The sequence below is a fragment of the Somniosus microcephalus genome, chromosome 13, assembly GCF_052327205.1.
Source record: "Somniosus microcephalus isolate GS21.2 chromosome 13, FLI_Smic_1.0, whole genome shotgun sequence".
Taxonomy (NCBI): Eukaryota; Metazoa; Chordata; class Chondrichthyes; order Squaliformes; family Somniosidae; genus Somniosus; species Somniosus microcephalus.
In genome coordinates this window covers 25,572,047-25,595,552 of record NC_140999.1, presented here as the reverse complement: position 1 = coordinate 25,595,552, position 23,506 = coordinate 25,572,047, and the positions used below count along the sequence as shown (strand labels likewise).

The window sequence follows — 23,506 nt, the reverse complement described above, 5'->3', positions numbered from 1 at the left end:
ACATCCTAGGGTCTTGAGGGAAGTGGTGGTAGGGATTGTGGATGCATTGGTAATAATTTTCCAAAACTCCCTGGACTCAGCAAAGGTCCCGGCAGACTGGAAAACTGCTAATGTAACACCCTTATTTAAAAAGGGCAGTAGACAGAAGGCTGGAAACTATAGACCGGTTAGCCTAACATCTGTGGTAGGTAAAATTTTGGAGTCCATTATTAAGGAGACAGTAACAGGACATTTGGATAATCATAATTTAATAGGACAAAGTCAGCATGGTTTTATGAAGGGGAAGTCATGTTTGACAAATTTGCTGGAGTTCTTTGAGGAAGTAACATATAGGGTGGATAAAGGGGAACCAGTGGACGTAGTGTATTTAGACTTCCAAAAGGCATTTGACAAGGTGCCACACAAGATTATTGCTTAAGATAAAAAATCACGGGATTGGGGGTAATATTCTGGCATGGATAGAGGATTGGCTATCTAACAGAAGGCAGAGAGTTGGGATAAATGGTTCATTCTCAGACTGGCAATCAGTAACTAGTGGTGTTCTGCAGGGGTCGGTGCTGGGTCCCCAACTCTTTACAATCTATATTAACGATTTGGAGGAGGGGACCGAGTGTAACATATCAAAGTTTGCAGATGATACTAAGATGGGAGGGAAAGTAGTGAGTGAGGAGGACATAAAAAAACCTGCAAGGGGACATAGGCAGGCTAAGTAAGTGGGCAGAGGTTTGGCAGATGGAATACAATACTGGAAAGTGTGAGGTTATGCACTTTGGCATGAAAAATCGTAGAGCAAGTTATTATCTTAATGGCAAGAAACTGGAAAGTACTGAAGTACAAAGGGATCTGGGGGTCCGGGTGCATGAAACTCAAAAGGTTAGTATGCAGGTGCAGCAAGTGATTAAGGCGGCCAATGGAATGTTGGCTTTCATTGCTAGGGGGATAGAATATAAAAATAGGGAGGTATTGCTTCAGTTGTACAAGGTATTGGTGAGACCGCACTTGGAATACTGCATACAGTTTTGGTGTCCATACTTAAGAAAAGACATACTTGCTCGCGAGTCAGTACAAAGAAGGTTCACTCGGTTAATCCCGGGGATGAGGGGATGGACATATGAGGAGAGGTTGAGTAGATTGGGACTCTATTCATTGGAGTTCAGAAGAATGAGAGGCGATCTTATTGAAACATATAAGATTGTGAAGGGGTTGGATCGGGTGGATGCGGGGAAGATGTTCCCGATGATGGGTGAAACTAGAACTAGGGGGCATAGTCTTAGAATAAGGGGCTGCTCTTTCAAAACTGAGATGAGGAGGAACTACTTCACTCAGAGGGTGGTAGGTCCATGGAATATGCTGCCCCAAAAAGCTGTAGAAGCTACATCATTACATAAATTTAAAACAGAAATAGACAGTTTCCTAGAAGTAAAAGGGAATTAAGGGTTACGGGGAGCAGGCAGGAATTTGGACATGAGTCTAGGTTCGGATCGGACATGGCCCTGTGGGTAGCGGAGCGGGCCCAGGTAGCCTGATCCTGCTCCTATTTCATGTGTCTAATTCTGTTAGATTCAGGAGATGGTTCTGTGATAGTAGATTGGCGGTTAGGATCAGATCAGCCATGATCTTATTGAATGGCGGAGCAGGCTCGAGGGGCCGATTGGCCTACTCCTGCTCCTATTTCTTATGTTCTTATGTTCTAAATCAGAAACAGGTGCCAGGTCAACCACTCTAGTTCCAATGAATGAACCAGACTGGCTGGTCAATTATCAACAGCATCTGAATACTGTGGACCTGTCTGGATTAAGTATCAGATTATCAAATCTGCCACAATGGTACAACCCATCACCAGGCATGTCATTTTACAGCTGATTCAACCCCAAAGAGCTAACACTTACCACTCTCCTTTCCCTGATGAATAGCCACTACTTGTCATTAAAGAGCTGATAATGGTTTGCTTCAGCTGTAGCTAGGCATAACTATTGCCACCATCCTCCTGAGCACAGTAGGCACACACACCATACCCCACTTCTACCAGATGAAGGTGCAGAACTTCAGCAGCAATTGCTTGCTACACTGCAACCCAGTCATGATTTGTAAAGTATGGATAAATGAGCACCTCCAGATAACACATTCCATCATCGATCATCCCAACAGTGAACAACTTATGATATGCCAACCACCTTGATAGCTCTCAATGTCATCACCTACAGATTAAACCAAGTTCTCATGTAAAGGGCTTTGGGAAAGAGGCATGCCTGCCATGAGGCCACATCCCTCCCCAGGAGTAATGAAGATCACGAACTATTTTACCATTGTTACAAATCTACCAGATAGCTTGGCCCTGGATCTTGACCTGGCTGAAGGAAGCCTTTTAGCTGCATGCCTAGAAAGTTGAAACTAGGAGAGAAAACTGCTTGTACACATTTTTTATATACCAAAAAGCTCAACCTCATCGGGACTTTTGGGGTCATTAAATAGGGAGGTGAGAAAGACCTAAACACCTTTATTTGGGATAAATATAATTCTGTTGAAAGGAATATTATCAATCATCCCTCAAGTAAAATTCAAGTTATAAAGAACTATCACCCTATTTCAGAACACTCATTAATTGTACTTTATGTTCTGCATTAGTGCAACAGATTAGTGCTCCAGGTCACTGCACTCTGGACTAGCAGAACAAGGTTCAAGCCTGCAATTCCTTACATAGGGGGAAAGACATCAAGTAAAAGCACCTTTAGAATGTCTTCTCCAACTCCATGCTGGGAGAATAGCTTCAATTCTTTTGACTCTGCGTAAAGTATATATGGGAAAAGCAAGTCAAGTCAATACAATTAATTAACAACACATGTATGCATCTGTTTTTTTTTTATATAAAAGGGATTAGCCATCGCATCCCTAAGCATTGGTCTTTCTTGAAATTACTTAGGCTAAGAATAATTAACATGCACAACTAGGCTACCCCACTCACAAACAGCACCTTTCAAACACCACAGGTAGCCATCAGCACGCTTTAGTGCATGCATTATGGAACTTAGGATTTATTCAAGTACTACTGTCGCCTAGATTAAAATAAGCTCTTGTCTTTGAGCAGTTTAATAGATACAAGAATCTAACCCATTTGATGCAATAGTTATGGTTTTCACCTAGCCACAAACAACAACGACGAGTATTTATTTAGCGCCTTTAACGTAGTAAAACATCCCAAGGCGCTGCACAGGAGTATTTTAAGACAACAAATTTGACACCGATCCATGCAAGGATAAATTAGGGCAGGTGACCAAAAGCTTGGTCAAAGAGGCAGGTTTTAAGGAGCGTCTTAAAGGAGGAAAGAGGTAGTGAGGCGGACCGGTTTAGGCAGGGAATTCCAGAGCTTGGAGCCTAGCCAACAGAAGGCAACCAAAGGTTGAGCGATTATAATCAGGGATGCTCAAGAGAGCAGAATTAGAGGAGCACAGATCTCTCAGGGGGGTTGTGGGGCTGAAGGAGATTATAGACATAGGGAGGGGGGCGAGGCCATGGAGAGATTTGAAAACAAGGATGAGAATTTTGAAATGGAGGCGCTGCTCAACTGGGAACCAATATAGGTCAGCGAGCACAGGGGTGATGGGTGAACGGGACTTGGTGAGAGTTAGGACACGGGCAGCCGAGTTTTGGATGACCTCAAGTTTACGTAGGGTGGAATGTGGGAGGCCAGCCAGGAGTGCATTGGAATAGTCAAGTCTAGAGGTAACAAAGGCATGGATGAGGGTTTCAGCAGCGGATGAGCTGAGGCAAGGGCGGAGATGGGCGATGGTACAGAGGTGGAAATAGGCAGTCTTTGTTATGCAAAGGAAAGATGGCATGTGCAGGAATGCCCAAGTAATTCCAGGAAAGACCAACAGGCAGGGATTGGATGCTTATTTCCTTTCCAAGAAGTGTTTGCCAATTTTGGAAAGTTCTACAAAGGAAGCCAATCAAAGGAACTTACTCAATATAATTGCAAAATACTGCAGATGCTGGAAATCTGAAATAACAACAGAAAATGCTGGAAATACTCAGCAGGCCAGGCAGCATCCGTGGCGAGAGAGAGTTAACGTTTCAGGTCTGGGACCCTTCATCAGTTCTGATGAAGGGTCCCAGACCTGAAACGTTAACTCTCTTTCTCTCGCCACGGATGCAGCCTGGCCTGCTGAGTATTTCCAGCATTTTCTGTTGTTATTTTAAAGGAACTTACTCATTTGTCTGATATTTTCTTGAACTAGTTCAAAGCTGCTATGATATTTGGATTAAATTCAATAACTTTGTTACTGCTCATTTCGCTAAACAAGTATAAACCTGTTAGGTAGTTTAATCTGTTGCGAAAGTGCCTAGGTAGTCATTCTCTGAAGTGATGTGGGTGCAAAACATTAGCCCTGCGTATAATCCAGAGACAATCAATCAGTGGGTCTGCGGTCATGCAGGGAAAGGGTATCCCAGATTTCTTTGTGCACACTGCTGCAATCTACGTAAGCGATAGGCTTACCTATGGGCGCTTGTCTATTATTTGTCTTTCAATTGTTACAACTATCATTCCTTATGTGCAAGTCCATACAATGAGGGTCGGCAGCACATTGAGCAATAAGGCAGCACCAACACCAGAATCTCCTATGGTTAAGTAACCCGCATTCTTTAGGCGGACACAAAATGACCATTTGAGGAGATGGGGTGCTCGTACAAATCATCACCTTCAGAGAAGGGAAGTGATCCCATCTGGTGCACCCAAGGTAAAACATATCTACAATAGGTAATACAACTTTTCATGCTTCTTCACAATTGTTCCTTCAAAAACAGCCACTGAGTTGATTTGCCAACACTTTGCAACTACTTCCCACATCTCAGTCAGGGAAGCGGTTACAAGCCACTGCCACATCACCTGGACCTTGAGAACAGACAGACGGAATGGTGGCAGCCGACTGCACAGGATTCTACACACACAGAAATGAAGAATTGTATTTTCAATACCAGTAAGTCTGGTTTCTTAATATCTTAAGCTACAGCTAGAACATTCATTTAAAATGTCTGATTGATGTCATCATCTATTTGGAAGAAAGTGACAATGTTCAGTAATTGGCTATAAAATGCAGCCTTACAATTGATAGTCTTTACATGAGGTTTCACAGCCAAGAGTTCCAGCAGGACAAATGATTTTAATTCATTTATCTGAATGTATGTACATTTTACAAGTCCAAAAAGATTTGGTGCAGTTAAAAACATTGTTGTGTACTGCTCTCTGGGTGCAATACATCTGAAGTCAAAATAAACGAATTTTAACATATGTTTAGTCATATTGTAAATAATTCACTCAACCCTCAAGACTATTAACAATAAGAATGTAGTCCCTTGTTTTTAGGGAATATGGGTGAAACTTGATGCTTGTTGGTTACAAATGGCATTCTGCAAATATATGTCTCAAATGGATGATTCTAAAATGAAACCATAAAAAGGACTTTGGAATTTAGATTTGCTCAGAGCATGCAAGACTCATTTCTAATCCAAGAATAAAAAATTACATTTTAAAAAAGTTTGAAAGCACCATTTATTTTACAATATCTGTTAAAAAGCTTACATCTGTATCTAATTCCCGTCTACAAAACCTTACTTTTGTCACACTTGTCAACTTTTCCATTATAAAATCCCATCTCCACATTTATAATGGAAACTATTCGTTAGGCTGTAATTACACTGTCCCACAAATGGTGGCACTGCCATAAATTCTGTGATTTAACTTTAAATATATAAAGTCAAAGTATTATGTAAAAATGAGGGTCGACTTTGATGCGCCTCAATAACTTCAAGGCTCAAAGTTAACTGGATAAAACAAGGCTTTTATTAGCAAAGAAAGATGCCTGTCTTCACCTAGCTTTCTGCTGTTCTGCTGCAAGACAAGCCTGGGCTTGTCTTAAGTAGGGCCAGGTATGGGCGGAGCCGACACACCCAAAGGGGAGAAAGGGGGCAGTGCACTATATACAATACAAGGTAAAACACCGGAGCAGGCAATACAATATATGTAGTTAAATACAGAGTCTGATGAATGACATATTTCATCACAGACTTTATGACTCTTAAAATGGGGACTCAATTACATAAATGCACCATGGTACAATTATTCTCTGACATCTAACCCAACTTCACCAGAAGACTACATTTGGTCATGACTTCTCATATGCAATGTTATGGATGATCAAACTAGTATAATTTAATTGTCAATATAAAATATTATATAAATGTATCACTGCTTTAACTGGCAAGGCCAGTTTTGTGTCCTTCCTGGGCAACTTGTTTGAGTAGACAAGTGGGAGGCATAATCAGGATACCAAGAAATGGCAATCACTTGCAGAATTTTTGAGAAGTGTAATTAAGTCTTTAAAGAGTTCATCTCGTACATTTCCTAACAGGAATCAAGTCCAAGTGCTGAATCAACTCAGATGGCTCAGCTGGTTCAGGCAGTGAGCAGCTAAATTAGCCAATCTAAGCTCCGGCAGCAGTAGCGGTGTTGCAAATCGGCCTAGGAATTTTATCTCCGAATCACTAGCCAACAACCCACACTGGAAAGAAATGTGTGAATAAACTTGCAGAATCAGCGTTTAATTGGCAAATTAATTTCAATATAGATAAGTGCGAGGTGGTGCATTTTGGTAGGAAGGCGGCAGCGGCCACATACTGCTTGGATAATAAGAGTCTAAACAGGGTCGAGGAGCAAAGGGATCGAGGGGTACATATACACAAATCACTAAAAATAGCGATGAAGGCTAATAAGGCCATAAAAAAAGCAAACCAAGCACTGGGGTTTATTCCTAGAGGGATAGAATTGAAATGCAGTGAAGTCATGTTAAACTCATAGAACCTTGGTTAGGCCACACTTGGGAGTACTGTGTACTGTTCTGGTCTCCATATTATAAAATAATAAAGAGGCATTAGAGAAGTTGCAAAAAGGATGATACCAGAACTGAGAGGTTATATCCAACAGAAAAGGTTGAACAGGCTGTGGTCTTTTCTCAAGAAAAGCAAAGGCAGAGAGGTGACCTAACAGAGGTCTTTAAAATGATGAAAGGGTTTGATAGGGTAGACAGAGAAAATGTTTCCACTTGTAGGGGATTCAAATACTAGGGGCCATAAATATAAGATAATCACTAATAAATCCAATAGGAAATTCAGGGGAAACTTCTTTACCCAAAGAGTGGTTAGAATGTGGAATGTGCTACCACAAGGAGCAGTTGAGGCAAATAGCATAGATGCATTTAAGGGGAAGGTAGATGTGTGCATGAGGGAGAAAGAATAGACGGGTGTGCTGATGGGGTTAAATGAAGAGGGGTGGCTGGAGGCTCATGTGGAGCATAAACGGCGGCATAGATCAGTTGGGTCAAATGGCCTGTTTCTGTGCTGTAGACTCGATGTAACGTCTGGTGACAATAGGTGTCGGCTCCGTTGTGATGTCTCCCTAGTTAAACAGTCTGCCAAGATTCAGCCTGGAATTTCTGCACATTTCCCGCCCAGTTATCAGCGCATTCTAGGTGGAATCGACTGAAATAGCATAAAAGATCGTGGAATTTAAAACGCAAACGAGTTACGCCCATAACCACTTGCGCTCGAATTGCCATGAGTTACACTGGCTCAAAAGTCAATTCGGCCGAAGCAGTCCCTGCCCACAAAACTGGCACACCCCCCAGGTCAGCATGGCAAGTTTCCACAGATTACAGCCATTCGGGGGCTTTCAGCACATTGCGCCCAGAATGTCAGGTGCGCAGGTGATGTGAATCCATTGTTGATGACCTACAGTCAGAAGCCTCACTCAGGTCTGTTTCTTGTACTGATGCTACAATTACTTTAAATTCAATTTAAAGGGGTTCAAATTCAGTCAATTGATTGTTCCTTGGCACACAAGATCTGTGACCAGCAGTCAATTGAAATCACTGATTGGCCTGGTTCTTCAGCTGTAGCAATTACTTGAACACATTTTCAGTTTAAATTAGCTTAAATCAGTAATCTTGAGGTCCCACTGGCTATGTTCCAATAAATAATCAATTACATTCGATTATGCTGCTCGATTGCACTGATTCATGGGAGATTTTACATTTGGATTTATGCAAATGAGTGTGCAGAAACCTGGGCATGACTTCACTTTGGCAAAACCAGCACATTTTTCCAATTGCGCCCCTAGTGGACACTCCAGGCCTGTCTAAACCGGGAATGTCCAAACTGTGGCTCGTGAACCACAAGTAGCCCAGGAGCCCTGCCAATCAGCTCAAAGCCCATGCAGCTCTGTTCTATTTACACATTTCTTAATTGCTGGGTTTGCCCCATTTGGAAGTTTGGAGTAGGCTGTTTTTAGCAGATTGTTTCCTTTAATAGACACATTGTCAGAGCACCTAGATCTGTTAATATCAGCAACTTGAGATATATGCAACTCAACCAGAGGATTTAAACTTTACATATAGCCCAGGAGCCTTCAAGCTGCCCATTAAGAGAAAATGCTAGCTTCAGACTCGCACACACAGAATTGTCACTTGAGCAAAGCCTTGGATGGCAACGTGTTGTTGCTTAAACAATGATATTCTGCCAGTATGGCAAGTTTGGAAAGTTTGATTCTAAAAAGCTGTTCTGCAAAGAGTCATTATCAAGGAATGTGGAGAAGAGAGAAAACTGGCAGAAAAAATAATCAAATTTAAGATTTTAGACAATACAGTGAATTTTCATTTGGCCATTGGCAACAGAAATTATTTTACTGGTGTTGCAACTCAGAATTGGTCGCTTTAGTTATTATGAACATTTCAATTTTCACAGTGGAAAAATTAAAAGGTAACTGAAAGGAGGACCCCGAGACCATAAATCCGTTGGACCCTCTTAGTTTTTTAAAAAAAAACCTTACTAGTGGTATACATTTACTTACGGTCAGTGTTACTCTTTTTCTCATCCTGATTAAAAAGCACTGCAACACCAGACTTCTCTGGATGAGGCCTTGGGTAGCAATTTTCTTGCAATTGTTCTTCAGTTAAAACATACTCGCTCAGCCTCCTGTATAACACAGCACCTGCAATGAAATAAACTCGTATCATATTTGAAACTGGTTGCACATTAATCATTTCAATTTTAGGATCTATGTTTGAATCTAGCCCAAATTGATGGGTAAAAAATCTACTCTGCCCCCACAACTGTAATGAAGTTAGTTTCAACAGTCTAGAACCTCTTCCTAGTGCATGGAAATGCACAGCACAAAATTATTCTCCAGTAAAAAGTGACAGTTTCATTCAAAGTTGAAATGCTACACTGAAGCAACAGAGGGAGCTCCAAGGTTTTGGTTCAGGCACGGTATTGGGGCAAATGCAGTTTGAGCTTTCTGCATCATACCAATCCTACATCTGAATCTGACGGTTTTGATGTTAAAGTGCATAAATGTAAATACAACCTAGCTCTGATATTTTCCCCACACATACTTCACCCAAAATATAGATCCGATATATTTTTATTTAAATACCATTCGGTAAATTTTACAAGGTTCTGCTGATGGCGCATAAAATTTGTTCCACGCCCATTCTTTTTTTTTTGGAGATGCTGGGGGCACATTGGGGCTGCGCTACATTAGAGCCTCATTTATCTAGGGAAATTACTACAATGAGATCCCACAACGAATTTCACGATTTTGGCTAAGGATCCACCCAGAGCTTACCCATACAAAATGGGCACATGGGAAGTCCTGGAACCTGGGCTGTTCAAATAGGCTTCTTACAGGAAGGGGGATAGTTCGCAATTATATTTTGCTCCATGCATTAGTTGGTTTTGCTGGATAGTCCACCATTACTATCGTTTTTTTCCCCTAATACTTTCCTTTATTATTCTTGTTGCTGCCAAGATTTAAATTGCAGCAGACAAATTGGTGAAGATGGGCATTCTGTTAAGGGTTCCAAGCATACATGAGGTAGATCAAGAGGAGCTCATGAAGAAGCCAACAAAGACAGGTGCACGGACACCTGAAGTATTGTTTGCACTCTTCACTACCTCAAGACTGCTATCTAGAGAACTTCCACACATACCTCAATGTCATAGGAGAACCCAAAATGTAACCTGCCTTTTCCCTTACAGATTCTGCCTAACCTGCTCTTTTTATTTTAGTTTTCCAGCATTTGCAAAGTTTTTATTTTTATATGTCAGAGACCACGAGGTTTTGCAAGCTCCACTTCAAAAGACAGACTGTCGCAAGATGACCTGCAGACATCTGGAACAGGGATAGCTCTTTCCTTAGAACTATAATGGTTAGCACAGCATGAAGCTTTCATGCTACTGGATACTTCAAAACTGCCACAGCGTCATCTGCTATTCAGATGGTCTGTAGTGCAGACATGCAACAAGCAAGTGACAAACACTGCTGGCAGTAGACAATATTGCGTGTATGGTGCATGTTATCACTGATCACAATATTTTCTTTGTGTACCAAGACCTTTACCATACAAATAGCAGGAAGATTTGAAAACTTTTTTTTTTTTTTTTTTAAATCCAGAGACATTGTATTACTGAAGACAATCTTTCCTTCCTAAATTACTAAAGCTCCTCTTCCCAATTGCTCTGTGTAATGCACTGTCTGATATGGCACTGAATCATACTGACCAAGAAGATACTATGATACTTTTTATTTGGTCAGCCAGATGTGGAAATCAGTCACCATGTGAAGGAGTCTTCAAGTCAAATTGCCAAGAAATCCACATGTGGAGTCTATTTTTGCCCGATACAGTGCACACTCGCTCCTTGTTGCAATAGACCTCTCTTAGCTAAGCCTGGAAAACCTAGGCACAAGTTGGCAAAAGCCAAGGCTCGAGCACCTTGATGTTTGCACAGGTACACCGTTGGAAGTTCAAACAACTAAAAGTGCACTGTTTAACAGCACCGAGCACTAGCAGACTACCTGTTGCTTGTCCAACTTGTCCAAGGGGGTTCGGATGGTTGTTTTACTTTCAAGTTTCTGAAGTGGCCAGAGATTGTTTAGTCTTTTCTTTCCAAGGTCAGCACTCCCTCCTGGAAACCTTTGCAGAGTGTGCTGGAGCCAGTGACAGTGCTACCATTTCAGGTCCCATCCTGAGCAAGGCTAATTGATCCACAGGGTTCTGGAATACCGTGGATCTGGCTGGCTTAGGTATCCATAAGATCAGGAGAAGGCCATTCAGCTCCTTTAGCCTGTTCCACCATTCAATCAGATCATGGCTGGTATGTACCTCAATTCCATTGAGCCACCTTTGCTACATTTCTCTGGATACCTTTACCTAACAAAAATCGAGCGATCTTAGTCTTGAGAATTTCAATTGACTCAGCATTCACATCATTTTGGGGGAAGAGAGTTCTATATAATCACTACCCTTTGTGTGGAAAAAGTGTTTCCTAATTTCAATTTTAAATGACCTAGCTCTAATCTTAAGATTACCACCCCCCACACTGTTCTGAATTCCCCCACAAAAATGAAAAAGTTTCTCTATCTACCCTATCGAATGCTTTTATCATTTTAAAGACCCCCTCAACCTTCTAAAGTCAAGGGAATACAAACCAAGTTTATGCAACCTGCCCTCATAATTTAACCTGTAATCCCTTGTATAATTCTAGTGAATCTGCACTGTACCACCTTCTAAAGCCAATCCAGATGTTTGTTGTCCAAAACTGAATATAGTACTGAAGATGGGGTCGGGCCAAGGCTCTGTACAACTAAAGAATCACTTCCTCACTTTTGTATTTCTTGATGGTCTAGAATCCAAGCTTAGTGCCTCATTCTAGGCTTACTTGTCACTAACTGTTTAATTCAGGTCCAGATTTAAGGAATTTTAGCAAAAGACATGCCTGCTGACAGGCTACCTTGCTCTCTATGTTGTGGAGGGACTGGTCAGTGCAAGCTGAAGACCTCGCTCCCTGCAACCGTTTCCACATTATGCCATAAAATCGACCCCACACTTTGATCCTGGATGCTGCAAACGAGCCAAAAGAAACACTTCCAATGCATGCTTGCGGGCTTTGAATGATGGAGAGCCGTTTAGAAACACCATACACTACTTGCACTTCATTGGAACTTTGCTGTCATTGAGGACCAGTGTCTTTCATCCCTTCTCTGCGCAGTCCCAAAAACTGTTCAAGAGTTGGCATGCACCAGAACTGTAATTGGGACAGACGCCTCTCCCTGTAACTTCCAATTAAGGATTTGAGATCACCACAAACTATACAGAGCCACAACAATCTTGGGGGACCCTATCCCACTGGTTTGTCCACTGGATCACTAGACAAGTCCACAATCAATTCACTGTGGACAGCTTTGCTCCACTCCTTTTTCTATAGAGTCCCAATGAGTCTTTTGCCTACCCGCGACTGTTATCCAGCAACTACTGCTAGAAAGTCAGTGTGTGGGGACAGGATCAGGCTAAAATGTGATAGCCCCATGGTAAAATAACCTGCCAGCATTCAGAGTCATGAACTGCTAGATGAGCAAGGACAAAGACTGGTGTTCATCTAGCCATATGCCAAGAATCAGTCTTTTCAGAGAGGAGGATGAAGACATACCAAGAAAAGCAAACAAAATTGGGGAAAATGGTAGCTATTTCCATTTAATTATCTAGAAATGGAAAACCAAGTGAAATTCAGCAATTTTTCTCAAAAGAATCTAATCATGTAATTACAAAATGCACTTGTGTAACAACTCACACTTTTGAACACTGGCCCCATTATCTCAGTTCGTTTGTCGTCTTCTTTTGAACAATTCTTCAAACCCCTTTGTTCTCCTTTCACGACTTAGTGACCAAATAGAAATATAACCATCAGATACTTTTAGCTCATTATTTTATGGCACTAAAATATAGACTGAACACAAACTAGGTTACAGCCTTTGCAGTTCACGCCTAGATGCTCTTCCAATCTTCAAAAGTTTTATTGTACAACACATCATACCATGGGGGCAGATAGGGGATCTGCTACTCATCTTCTGCCAGTGCTTCTTTGATAGGTGGCCAGATTTAACTTACCTACCAATTTCTTCTCTTGCTGGTGAAAAGTATCTGGTCTCCATTCAGTACCTCCCCAACATCATGGCCAAGATCAGCAATCCACTGTGCTGAGAATCATTGGCACAATAATTCCATGGCACAGCACATTGGGAGTACTAATACACTATCACATGACCCCACAGGTTCCTTCTTAGAAGTTTGAGTAAGAATGGATAAAAATCGATATGAGTCTGGCAGTCACTAAATTTTCTTCCTTCACATTTTGACTTACAAACCACACAGCCTAACCAATGCGTTCAGTTTGATGATCAGAGAAACCTTCACTTACCCTTCAGTTCAACATCTTGCTGCTTTCCAGATCTATTTAGAGTGTAACTTGTCTTCATGGCCAACTTTCCCCCAAGCAATGTTTCATGTGACTGCACTCTCTTGTTTGTAGATACAATAGCAGTCTCTGATAGAGTGAATATACACAGTCAGTATTGAAATAGGATTCATCACAACCCTTTCAGAGTACTCATAACTGCCTATAATCAGCATAATTCTAGGAGGGAGCATAAACTATTCCCAGAGACTTCAATGCATTACAATTCTATGGTGGAGGAATTTTGCCTCTATTTTTTCCATCAGTTTTCTCTCTACCGACAGTTTTCTCTATTGTAATTGTATCAGAACCAATGCTTGTTGTATCAATAACAGACGTCTCGTTCTGAGTGATGTCAGTTGACACAATCTTGATACTCCTATTGATTTGTAGTTTATTAATCCCGCGCATTTCACACTTCACCTCTAATTGAAGTGCGCAAAGTGTGAAACGTAGATTATATAAACCCACTTAACTTGGCCCTTTAATAAATTGGGACTTTGCAAAAACTCAAGTCAGTTTAGCAAGCAATATGTGGAAAGCGTAAAATGCAAGCAGACTAGTGTCACTTGAAACGATTCAAATTTAGAACACTAGTCCACTAAACACCTAGCTTATGGAAGCTGCTGTCGTGATGTGCACTTACAGTTTTGGGGAAAAGCCCAACTTGTAACAGGGCTTCTCCAGCAATTTCTGCTGGCACCCACCACTGCCCCCTTAGATTCTGCCAGCGGATCAACAATCACTGCCCCTCTCCACATTTCACTCCAGAATGTCTGTTCACTCGCAAACAAGGCCCTTCCATCTATGACCTTATTGTAGACAAAAGCATAGACATCGTGGCTTTGACAGAACCTTGGCTCATGGGTGGCGACATCTTGCCCCTTATTGAGGCCTCCCCACCTGGCTATAGTTTCCGTCACTTTCCCTGCCCTAATTGCCAAAGTGGCGGTTTAGCCATTATCTCCAAATTTCATGGTTGCCCCTCCCTGGTCATCTGGCACCTTCTCTTCCTTCAAACACCTCACCTGGTTTCACATCTCTCATCGCTCCTTTAAAATTCTTGTTCTCCAATACCCTCCCAGTTCCACCCTGAATTTCTCCCAAGACGTCCTCCCGCAGCCTTTGCACTGCACATCTTATACTCGGTGATTTTAATCACCATCTCAACTCACTTTGCCTTCGCTCCTCTGATATCACCGACATCCCGTCCTTCATAAATCACTCGCTCCATATAAGCTTTCCTACCCATATTCATGGACACCCCTTTGGTATTGCCATCTCGCATGACCCCTCCACTTTCATGGTCTTAACCAATGACAAAGACATCTCTGATCACTCCCTTGTATCCCTCACCACCCAAATTCCACATCCTTCTAAGTCTTCACCTGGTAGAAATACTCTCCCAAGACACTTGCCATTGCATTTTCAAGCTGCCTAATACCAAGCTTTTGTCCTTCCATCCATCTATTGCCTTACATCTACCTCTGATGTCCCTTTCCCCAGCAAAACTTTTCCCCATCTTAGTCATTCCCCTAGTATGTCCCACCTTCACTCCCTCAGGTACAAGTGGTGCAGACTTGAATGCGTCTGTTGCACGACTAGTTTAGCCATCCATCACCAGATCTGGTTGATATCAAACACTATCGGGCTTCACTCACTATCGCGTTAAACAACTCAGCCCTTCCCCCTCACCTCCAAAAAGTGGGAGGAGCTCAGGCCTCAGTCACCTAAAATTGAGATCATCCGTTCAGCTACCTCTGCTGCTACCCAACAAACCAAATGTCCTCCCAGGTTCTCCCTTGCCCTAGCCCTGATCGCACGTCTTTCTCTAGCCCTGATCCCACGTCTTTCTCTAGTTTCTCACCGATCTCACCTCATGTCCTTTTTAGGCTTATCTTGTCCATGAGACTCGCCTCCTGCTCCCTTGACCCCTTTCCCATTAAACTGCTGACCATCCAACTTCCCTTCCTGGCCCCATGCTAGCTTAACATTGTAAATGGTTCCATTTTCCCAGCTACTGTCCCACTCCCTTTCAAATCCATCACCCCCCTCCTCAAAAAACACACCGTCAACCCTATTGTCCTTACAGCTACCACCCTATCTCCAATCTCCCTTTCCTCTCCAAAAGTCCTTGATGGTGTTATTGACTCCAAAATTAGTGCCACCTTTACCACAACGCCCCGTCTGAATCTTGCCAATCAGGTTTCTGCCTCTACCATAGCACCAAATCAACACTAGTCAAAGTCAGAAATGATTGTGTCTGTGACCGTGGTTCATTTTCTCTTTGTCCTCTTCGACCTCTAAGCAGCCTTTGAGAAGGTCAACCAGACTATCCTCCTCCAATGCCTCTCCTCTGCTGTCCAGCTCACTGGGACGGCCCTCACTCGGTTCTACACTTACTTAGCTAATTGTAGTCAGTCAGAGTATCTCCAGCAGGGCATCGCTTCTTGCCCCCACACCGTTATCTCTGGAATTCTCCAAGAATGTTTTCTTGGCCCCCTCCTCTTCCTCATCTACATGCTGCCCCTTGGTGATGTCATCCAAAGACCCGGGATCAGCTTCCACATGTACGCCGATGACACCTAGCTCTACCTGTCTCGACCCCTTAACTGCCTCTGTGCGGTCATACTGCTTCTCTGCCATCCAGTCCCCCAATTAAACACTGGGAAGACTGAAGCCATTGTCTTCAATCCCCACCATGAAGTCCATACCTTAGCCACTATCTTAGGCTGAACCAGACTGTTGACAACCACCGCGCCCTATTCAACTCCAAGCTGAACTTCCAACCCCATATCCTCTCCATCACAAAAGACTGCCTTGCTACCACCTTGCTGCCTCAGCCCATCTGCTACTGAAACTCATCCATGCCCAAGTCACCACCAGACTCGACTATTCTAATGCTCTGCTGGCCAGTCTCTCATCTTCTATGCTCTTTAAACTTCAGTTCACCCAAAACTCTGCTGCCTGTATCCTATCCTGCATGCATTCCTGCTCACCAATCACTCCTATCCTTACTGACCTACAGTAACTCCCAGTTCAAAGCCTCCAATTTAAAATTCTCATCCTCATGTTCAAATCCCTTCATGGCCTTGTTCCTTCCTTTTTCTGTAACTTCCTCCAGACCACAATGACCCGCTCCCCTACCCACCCTCCCCCCTCTCCATTGCTCAGATTCCAGCCTTGTGACTCCTCCTCCCTTTGCTCCATCATTGATGGTCGTGCCTTCAGCTGTCCAGGCCCATACTCTGGAATTCCCTCCCTAAACCTCTCCAGCTCAGTCTCCTCCTTTAAAACCCTCCTTAAAAACCCCACCTATCTGACAAAGCTTTTGGTCACCTCCTAATAATTCCTTTGGTTCAGCATGCATTTTTGTCTGGTTACATCTCTATGAAATGCCTTAGGACATTTTTCTACATTAAAGGCACTATATAAATGGAAGTTGCTGTTCAAATGCACTTGTGGATGCCATTTGAAGAGAAGATTGGGCTATCTATGCTAATCCAAGGTCAAACAGGCAAAAGACCATCACCACAGAGGCTCCGTTGTGACCAGACACTTGGACAAGTTACCAGAGGCCGCCAGTGAAACCATACCTTACTAAGCAATCAATGCCTTCAGGAGGGATGGGGAAGGGGAGAACACTGGTAAGAAAAAAGTACTATAGCCTGATGGTAAGCAAACCAATCAGCATCATATAGCAACATACTGTTGTTAGGCGATGGCATGGTATCATTTTGACTCCTCAACTTCTTTAAGGTATTTACAGCCACATTCAGGTACACTGTTCTACTGGTACTTCGGTGATAGACAGTCTTCTCTTCACTCAAAGCCTGCAACATTGAAATGGAATTATCACAGAGCTGGTCATGTATACCTTATGTCTAACAATTAACTATACAACCATAAAAATATATCTATACTAGCTAGGGGGGCCTGGCGTTGCCAGGGCAGTTTAGAGGGCCGCGCTGTTGACGGCCAGCGGCTGCCGCTCCCCCGCTCTATCTCGGGCCGAGCGGTTGAGAGGCCCGGCCCGAGTGACCCCAACTCACCTCCCGCTCCGGCGGGCCGACGCAGCTGCCCCGCTCGCTGTTGAGGAAAAGCAGGGGAAAAAATGGCAGCGAAGTTTCGGGAGGCTGCAGGATTAGGTCCCGCCCGTGACGCACCGATTGGTCAACCATCAGGTCACTGAACTGTAGGATTGGTCAACCATCACGTCACTCAACGCTAATGAGCGGTAGGATTGGTCAACTGCTAATGAGCGGATTTTTGAACGTTTAGTATACTGCCGGAACAATTTTTGTCTGACCAAAAAGTAAATACGCCTATGACACTTCCCTGATCATCAGCTTTCTTTTGATACAACATATATGTAGGATAAAATATTAGATAGATAGATGGCATAGGTTCCAATTTTCTACTGTAGCAAGATTAACCTGCATTTATTCAGTCGATAGTAATTACAGTAAAGTAACAGGCTCACAGGTCATTTTCAAATTTACCAGGTTATTTTCAAAATCAGAATTAAGACAGCAAATATAACTGGGGTAAAGTTCCAAATTTCCTGATATTAAACAGCATTTTTTATTTTAACACTATAAAAAGAGTTGTGCGCACAACACTTTGCAAGAATTAAAAATTCTGTCCCCCAAAATATAGAATTTAAAATCCTTGCCCCCATCTTGAAATTCCTCCCCAGCCTTTTCCAATCCTGTCTCCACAACTTCCTCAACCCCCTCCTGAATTGTTTGGTCCCCAGATTCTACCTTTCTATTGCCTTACCATTGTTGGCAGAGCAGTCAGCCATCTTGGTCTCATCCTCCGGAACTGCCTCATCAAACCCCCCTGCTTTCTCTAATTCTCTCTACATTTTTTTAAAAGCCTTCTTAAAAACCTAATTCTTTGCCACTTCTTCTAATTCCCTTTCTATGAGTTAGCACTATGCTTTATATCCCTGATAAAACATCTCGGGGCATTTTACTACATTAAAGGTGCGAGATAAATGCAAGTTGTTATTGATTGTATACTCATAACACTAGTTTATATTTCTCTTCTATTTTGAACATTTTTAAGTTATATTTTATGACAATAAGGAGAAAATAATAACTACATTGTTATTTAATTAGTTAAGGACTAATTCAAAGAGCAGCTCCAGATTAAAACAAGCACATTTATGCTAAATAGCAGATCACTTGACATGTGCTCCTTTAAAAAAAGCTTTTAGCAATTTAATTACATTCTTAGAGAGCTCCATTATTAGGATTGGTGCGCATTTGCCAGATAATCATTTGAATTATTTCAATAAAATGTACTATAAATATAAAATCTGTACCTTGTCAAAGGCTGTTTCTTCAGATCCACAGAATTTCAAACATTCATCGATGAAGGCATTCAAATATCGTTGTCTCACATTTGTTGGAACTTTGGAGCCATATTCTGAAGGAATTGTTGGTCTCCTCATGCTTAACTAATTTGCAGAAAAAAACCAGTACAGAAAATAATTTTACAGTATTTAGTTCCTGGTGCTTTTTCTAATCTGTACAACAGATTTAGACCTTTCAACTTCTCCAATAGCAGAGCCAACATGATTTTGATGCAAATGTAGGCTGCTTTGTGTAAATACTGCACTACAAACTTGAACCCTCCCTCAGGGGGAAAAAAAAGAGACTTCAATAATAGGACACACCTCTCAACCCTCCCAAGTGTAAACTATTTTTTTTTGCTTCAAAAAAGTATAGTCCATATGTGAGTTAATCCTGTAGTACACACTACTCTTCCTCTACTTTCAGCAAACATCTAAATATGTATCACCTATCCAGAAATTGAGTGTGAGCACCTCGGCATCTCACTGATGTTTTGATAAAGCTGATGATTTCATGTCGCAAGTATTGTTCTGTCTTTAGTCAAATGAAGGTGACAGCATCATTGAACAAGGCAGTGCAAAATACAAATCAGAATGGAAAAACTCAATGCTGGTGGGAATGGAAGAAAGTGTACAACTTAGCACACATGGATGCACCAATATCATACAAAACAGTTAACTGGGTGTGTTTCACCAAAACTGCTACACAATCTTCTGGATACTGATGATTGTATAAAATGATCAACGCTTCACGGTTAACAGTTCACAATATTATAGGAGCTGCTCCTATAACAATGCTGCTCCTGAAAATGCAGCAATACCCCTAGCCACTAGTTATTCTGCATGGGACATCGCAGTGCAATCTGTAAATACATTGCATGTTGAACATATAAATAAATACATTTTCAATACAAATTTAAATTGCAAGAAGTGGTCATTCTCTCAGTTGTCTTGCGGGGGGGGGGGGGGGGGGGGGGGAGAAAGAGTTTATAAATGTTATTTCCAAAAAGCAGTCAATATGCGATAAAAAGAATAGAATATTCAGGTCAGTGACTACAATTTTTTTTTTTTTTTTTTTTTTTTAAAAAGGGGACTTCTACCAGAGTCCTGGCCAACATTTATCCTTCAATACCACAAAAACAGATTATTTGTTCATTTATCTCAGTGCTGCTTGTGGGACCTTGCCGAGTGCAAATTGGTTGCCGCTTTTGCCTACAAAACAGTCAATAAATTTTAAAAGTCATTCATTGGCTGTTAAGATGTGAAAGGCATTATATAAACACAAGTCTTTCTTTCTATCATTATTTATTTTAGATATGCAGACTTCAGATTGAGGGAGGACAGGAAGAAAAATTGGGTGGAATAAGTTAGGAAAATGTCCTTTTAGGAATCTAGGTTGCAATTTGTGCTAGACTGACGGAATGAAAGTCTCTCTCCCCTCCCTCCCCCCCCCCCCCCCCGTAGGTTGAATAAAGCGCAAATTTGGACGAGTGGAATAAAGGCCAGAGAGAAACAATCATACTTTGGCACTAATTCTGGTACTCAGAAGGGACACAATAATGGTTGGTGTTCACAACAGAAATGTCACACTGATGGAGCTACTATTGCAAAGTGGTCATTATGGCAAACTGTACCAGTTGTAAGGTCCAAATATACCTGCAATTCTGACTGAATTTTCCAAAAAAGTCGTCATTACAAACTTCACTGGTACTCCAAAATATTACTATCACAAAGGAGCTATAACAAATGTTGCACTAATCCTATCTGACATGTGGTTAGAGACAAGTCAGAGGAACCATAAGATTCTCATGATGATGAGAGGGCTGTCCTATGATGAGAGATTGTGTAGAATCTCTCATTGAAACATACAAGATTCTGAAGGGAATTGACAGGGTAGATACTGAGAGGTTGTTCCCCCTGGCTGGAGTGTCTAGAACTAGGGGGCATAGTCTCAGGATAAGGGGCCAGCCATTTAAGACCAGAGGAGGTGGAATTTCTTCACTCGGAAGGTTGTGAATCTTTGGAATTCTCTGCCCCAGAAGGCTGTGGATGCTAAGTCTGAGTATATTCAAGGCTGAGACAGATACATTTTTGGACTCTAGGGGAAATCAAGGGATACGGAGATCGGGCGGGAAAGTGGAGTTGAGGTCGACGATCAGCCATGATCTTACTGAATGGTGGAGCAGGCTCGAGACGCAGTATGGCCTACTCCTGCTCCTATTTATGTTCTTATGTTCTCATTGTACCACATGCGAAGAGTGTATGAAATAGAAACAGAACTAGTCACTGTTACAATTAGAGATTGCTCCAGATACTTTTTCTAGTGTCCTCTACAAAATGCCACTTCCACAGCAAGCGGCCACACTCCCTATGAATCGAAATTTGACTTTACCTGTGAATTAATCTGGGATAGCAGGCCACAGGGCAAACAATTAACTCTTTTCACCATTAAGGTATGTACTGGACATGGTACAGAAACTCATTGCACTCTCCTGAAACATCTTACTGACGGACAAACGCCACTATGATCGACTATCACCCAAGCTACAACTACAAGCCAAGTTTAAGTGAAACTAAACAGAAGCAAGAATAAATACAGCAGATTCCATTAGATTTTATTATTTACTTAATTTAAAGCCCTGGTTTCAAAGCTCTAGTAGATCACAGAAGTATCACTCTTACTTTAGACCAGATGTCTATGATTAAGGTTTGACACAAGACTGGAGGCTTGTGGAGCACTAACAAACTTGTTAGTTGTCTGGAGAAGTAGAAATATTCTAAAAAGTCAATGCTACCGGTTGCAGGTATACTTATCATTTTAACGTCAGTACGGAGCTAAAGCAATGTCAAACGGGTACGCTTCACAATTGCATGAATCGGTCAATCACCAAAAAAGCACACAGACTTTCCGACATATATAAGGGCGTAGCTGGAATGTGGGAGCCATGCTTGCAGGACCACGTGGTTGGATAATTGGCAAAGGTGTTTAACAGATGCAAACAACTGATGGCCTGGTGATCCTAATTATTTCCATCACCTAGGTGCAGTTGGAAACAGTTACCCAGATGCCGTCAGGTAGTAATCGACTATTTGTCCAGCAAAGTTCATTGTATATTCTTACCTTCTCATTAGAGAGGCAAAGACAGCAGAAATTCTCTCAGCATGCAGTAACTAATTTAGAGTACTTGCAATCTGTAAATTCCCATAAAGACAGATTAAAGCAAGAGTCTCACATGAAACAGATCTCTGATCCGTCAGTCACATTTGTTGAAAAGTTCAAAAAGGGATTGTCCGACACATCTACAGGAAACTCTTTTTTATCCGGCACTGATGGGACCGGCGTGGTGTCGGTTTATCAAAAAGTCTGGATTACAGAGAGGTATAGTTAAAAGGTACGAGAGCTCCGTACACAGCAACAAATCCAGGCTTCCCTGTTGCTTAGCAACAGCTGCAGGAACCCTGGCCACAGACCAAGTGTCCCTGTTGCTTAGCAACAAGTGCAGGAACCCCGATTACACAGCCACAGGTCGGGAACGGCCACGAATATGAAGTAAAATTTACCTAAACCTACTCCTGAATTTTGCCAGTTCAGAGATTTCCAGTTATTTCGGTGCCGGTAAAGAGAGAGTTTCCTGTGCTTTGGTAAACAAAATGCAAGGAAATCAGCCACTGAGAATTTGCATGCTTTGGAAAGATTGGTTTCAAAAGAAGGTGCTTGCAGCCAGACAGGACAGCATTACCTAAATGATAGCAACATAGATATTAACACTAATAACAAAGGCAAAATACTGCAGATGTTGGAAATTTGAAATATAAACAGAAAATGCTGGATATACACAGGTCAGGCAGCATCTGCTTTTGCACCTTTCTTTTAAAACTGATTTTCCCCAAAGCATGCAAATTCTCAGTGGCTGTTGGCGGGGGATCATTTTCTTGAATTTTGTTTTCCAAAGGAGATGCATCAGACATGTCCTTTATTGAACATTTCAACAATGTGACTGAAACAGGACAGATCCCTGATCTGTCGCACTGGAGATAATAATAGATAAAAGTTCAGACCAGATGGCGGACAGAAAATTACCGCCATGTAGCCGCTAATGAGAGGCAATGTTGTGTTACGAAGAATGAAAATTTAAAGCAAAGTAGAATGTGGAGAATGGAGTTGTTTACATGGCACACAGGGGAAGCAGGGCAGAAGTTCCAAAGTGCTACTGACAACAATGGAACGAAACCCCACAGCACAACAGATCACCTTTAACAAGGAAGAAAACAGGAAGATATCGGAAAAAATAACTGAACGACGGTAGTAGCTTGACGCAGAGAAAAAAATAACTTCAAACTAATTGCTGCAAGAGAACCTGAGTCAGGAGCTAGTGAGAGCAGCACTGTTACACAACTAAAATAACAGAAAATGCTGGAAATACTCAGCAGGCCAGGCAGCATCCGTGGAGAGAGAAATAGAGTTAATGTTTCAGGTCTGGGACCCTTCATCAGTTCTGATGAAGGGTCCCAGACCTGAAACGTTAACTGTTTCTCTCTCCACGGATGCTGCCTGGCCTGCTGAGTATTTCCAGCATTTTCTGTTGTTACAGGAAACTTTCGTTTAACCGGAGGTTAAATGTCCAGAAAGCTCTATCTACCGGCAAAATTCAGGAGCCGTTTCCTAGAAGTTTTTTTTTTTAAACTTCTCGTTGCTTTTTTCTCCCCCCCCCCAGTCAGGCTCTGCAAGGTCTAGCTGAAGCTGTTGCTTAGCTGCAGAGACGCTTTTAAGCTGCGGCCAACTGTTTTGAAGCTGTTGCTAAG

General features: G+C 42.1%; 1 protein-coding gene across 2 annotated transcripts in view; it reads right to left on the bottom strand.

Annotated features, from left to right (window-relative positions):
- Positions 1-23,506, bottom strand: part of rexo1 (REX1, RNA exonuclease 1 homolog) — a 102,319-nt gene that overhangs the window by 34,880 nt on the left and 43,933 nt on the right. For both annotated transcript variants that reach the window (XR_015080534.1, XM_086004653.1), the window contains exons 6-9: positions 18,674-18,808; positions 17,051-17,174; positions 13,306-13,431; positions 8,900-9,040 (exon numbers count right to left, since the gene is read on the bottom strand). Coding sequence is in view for 1 of the 2 variants with exons in the window: in XM_086004653.1 (XP_085860779.1) it covers positions 8,900-9,040; positions 13,306-13,431; positions 17,051-17,174; positions 18,674-18,808 (526 nt within the window). In the remaining variant the exon portion in view is untranslated. The remainder of the gene's footprint in view (positions 1-8,899; positions 9,041-13,305; positions 13,432-17,050; positions 17,175-18,673; positions 18,809-23,506) is intronic.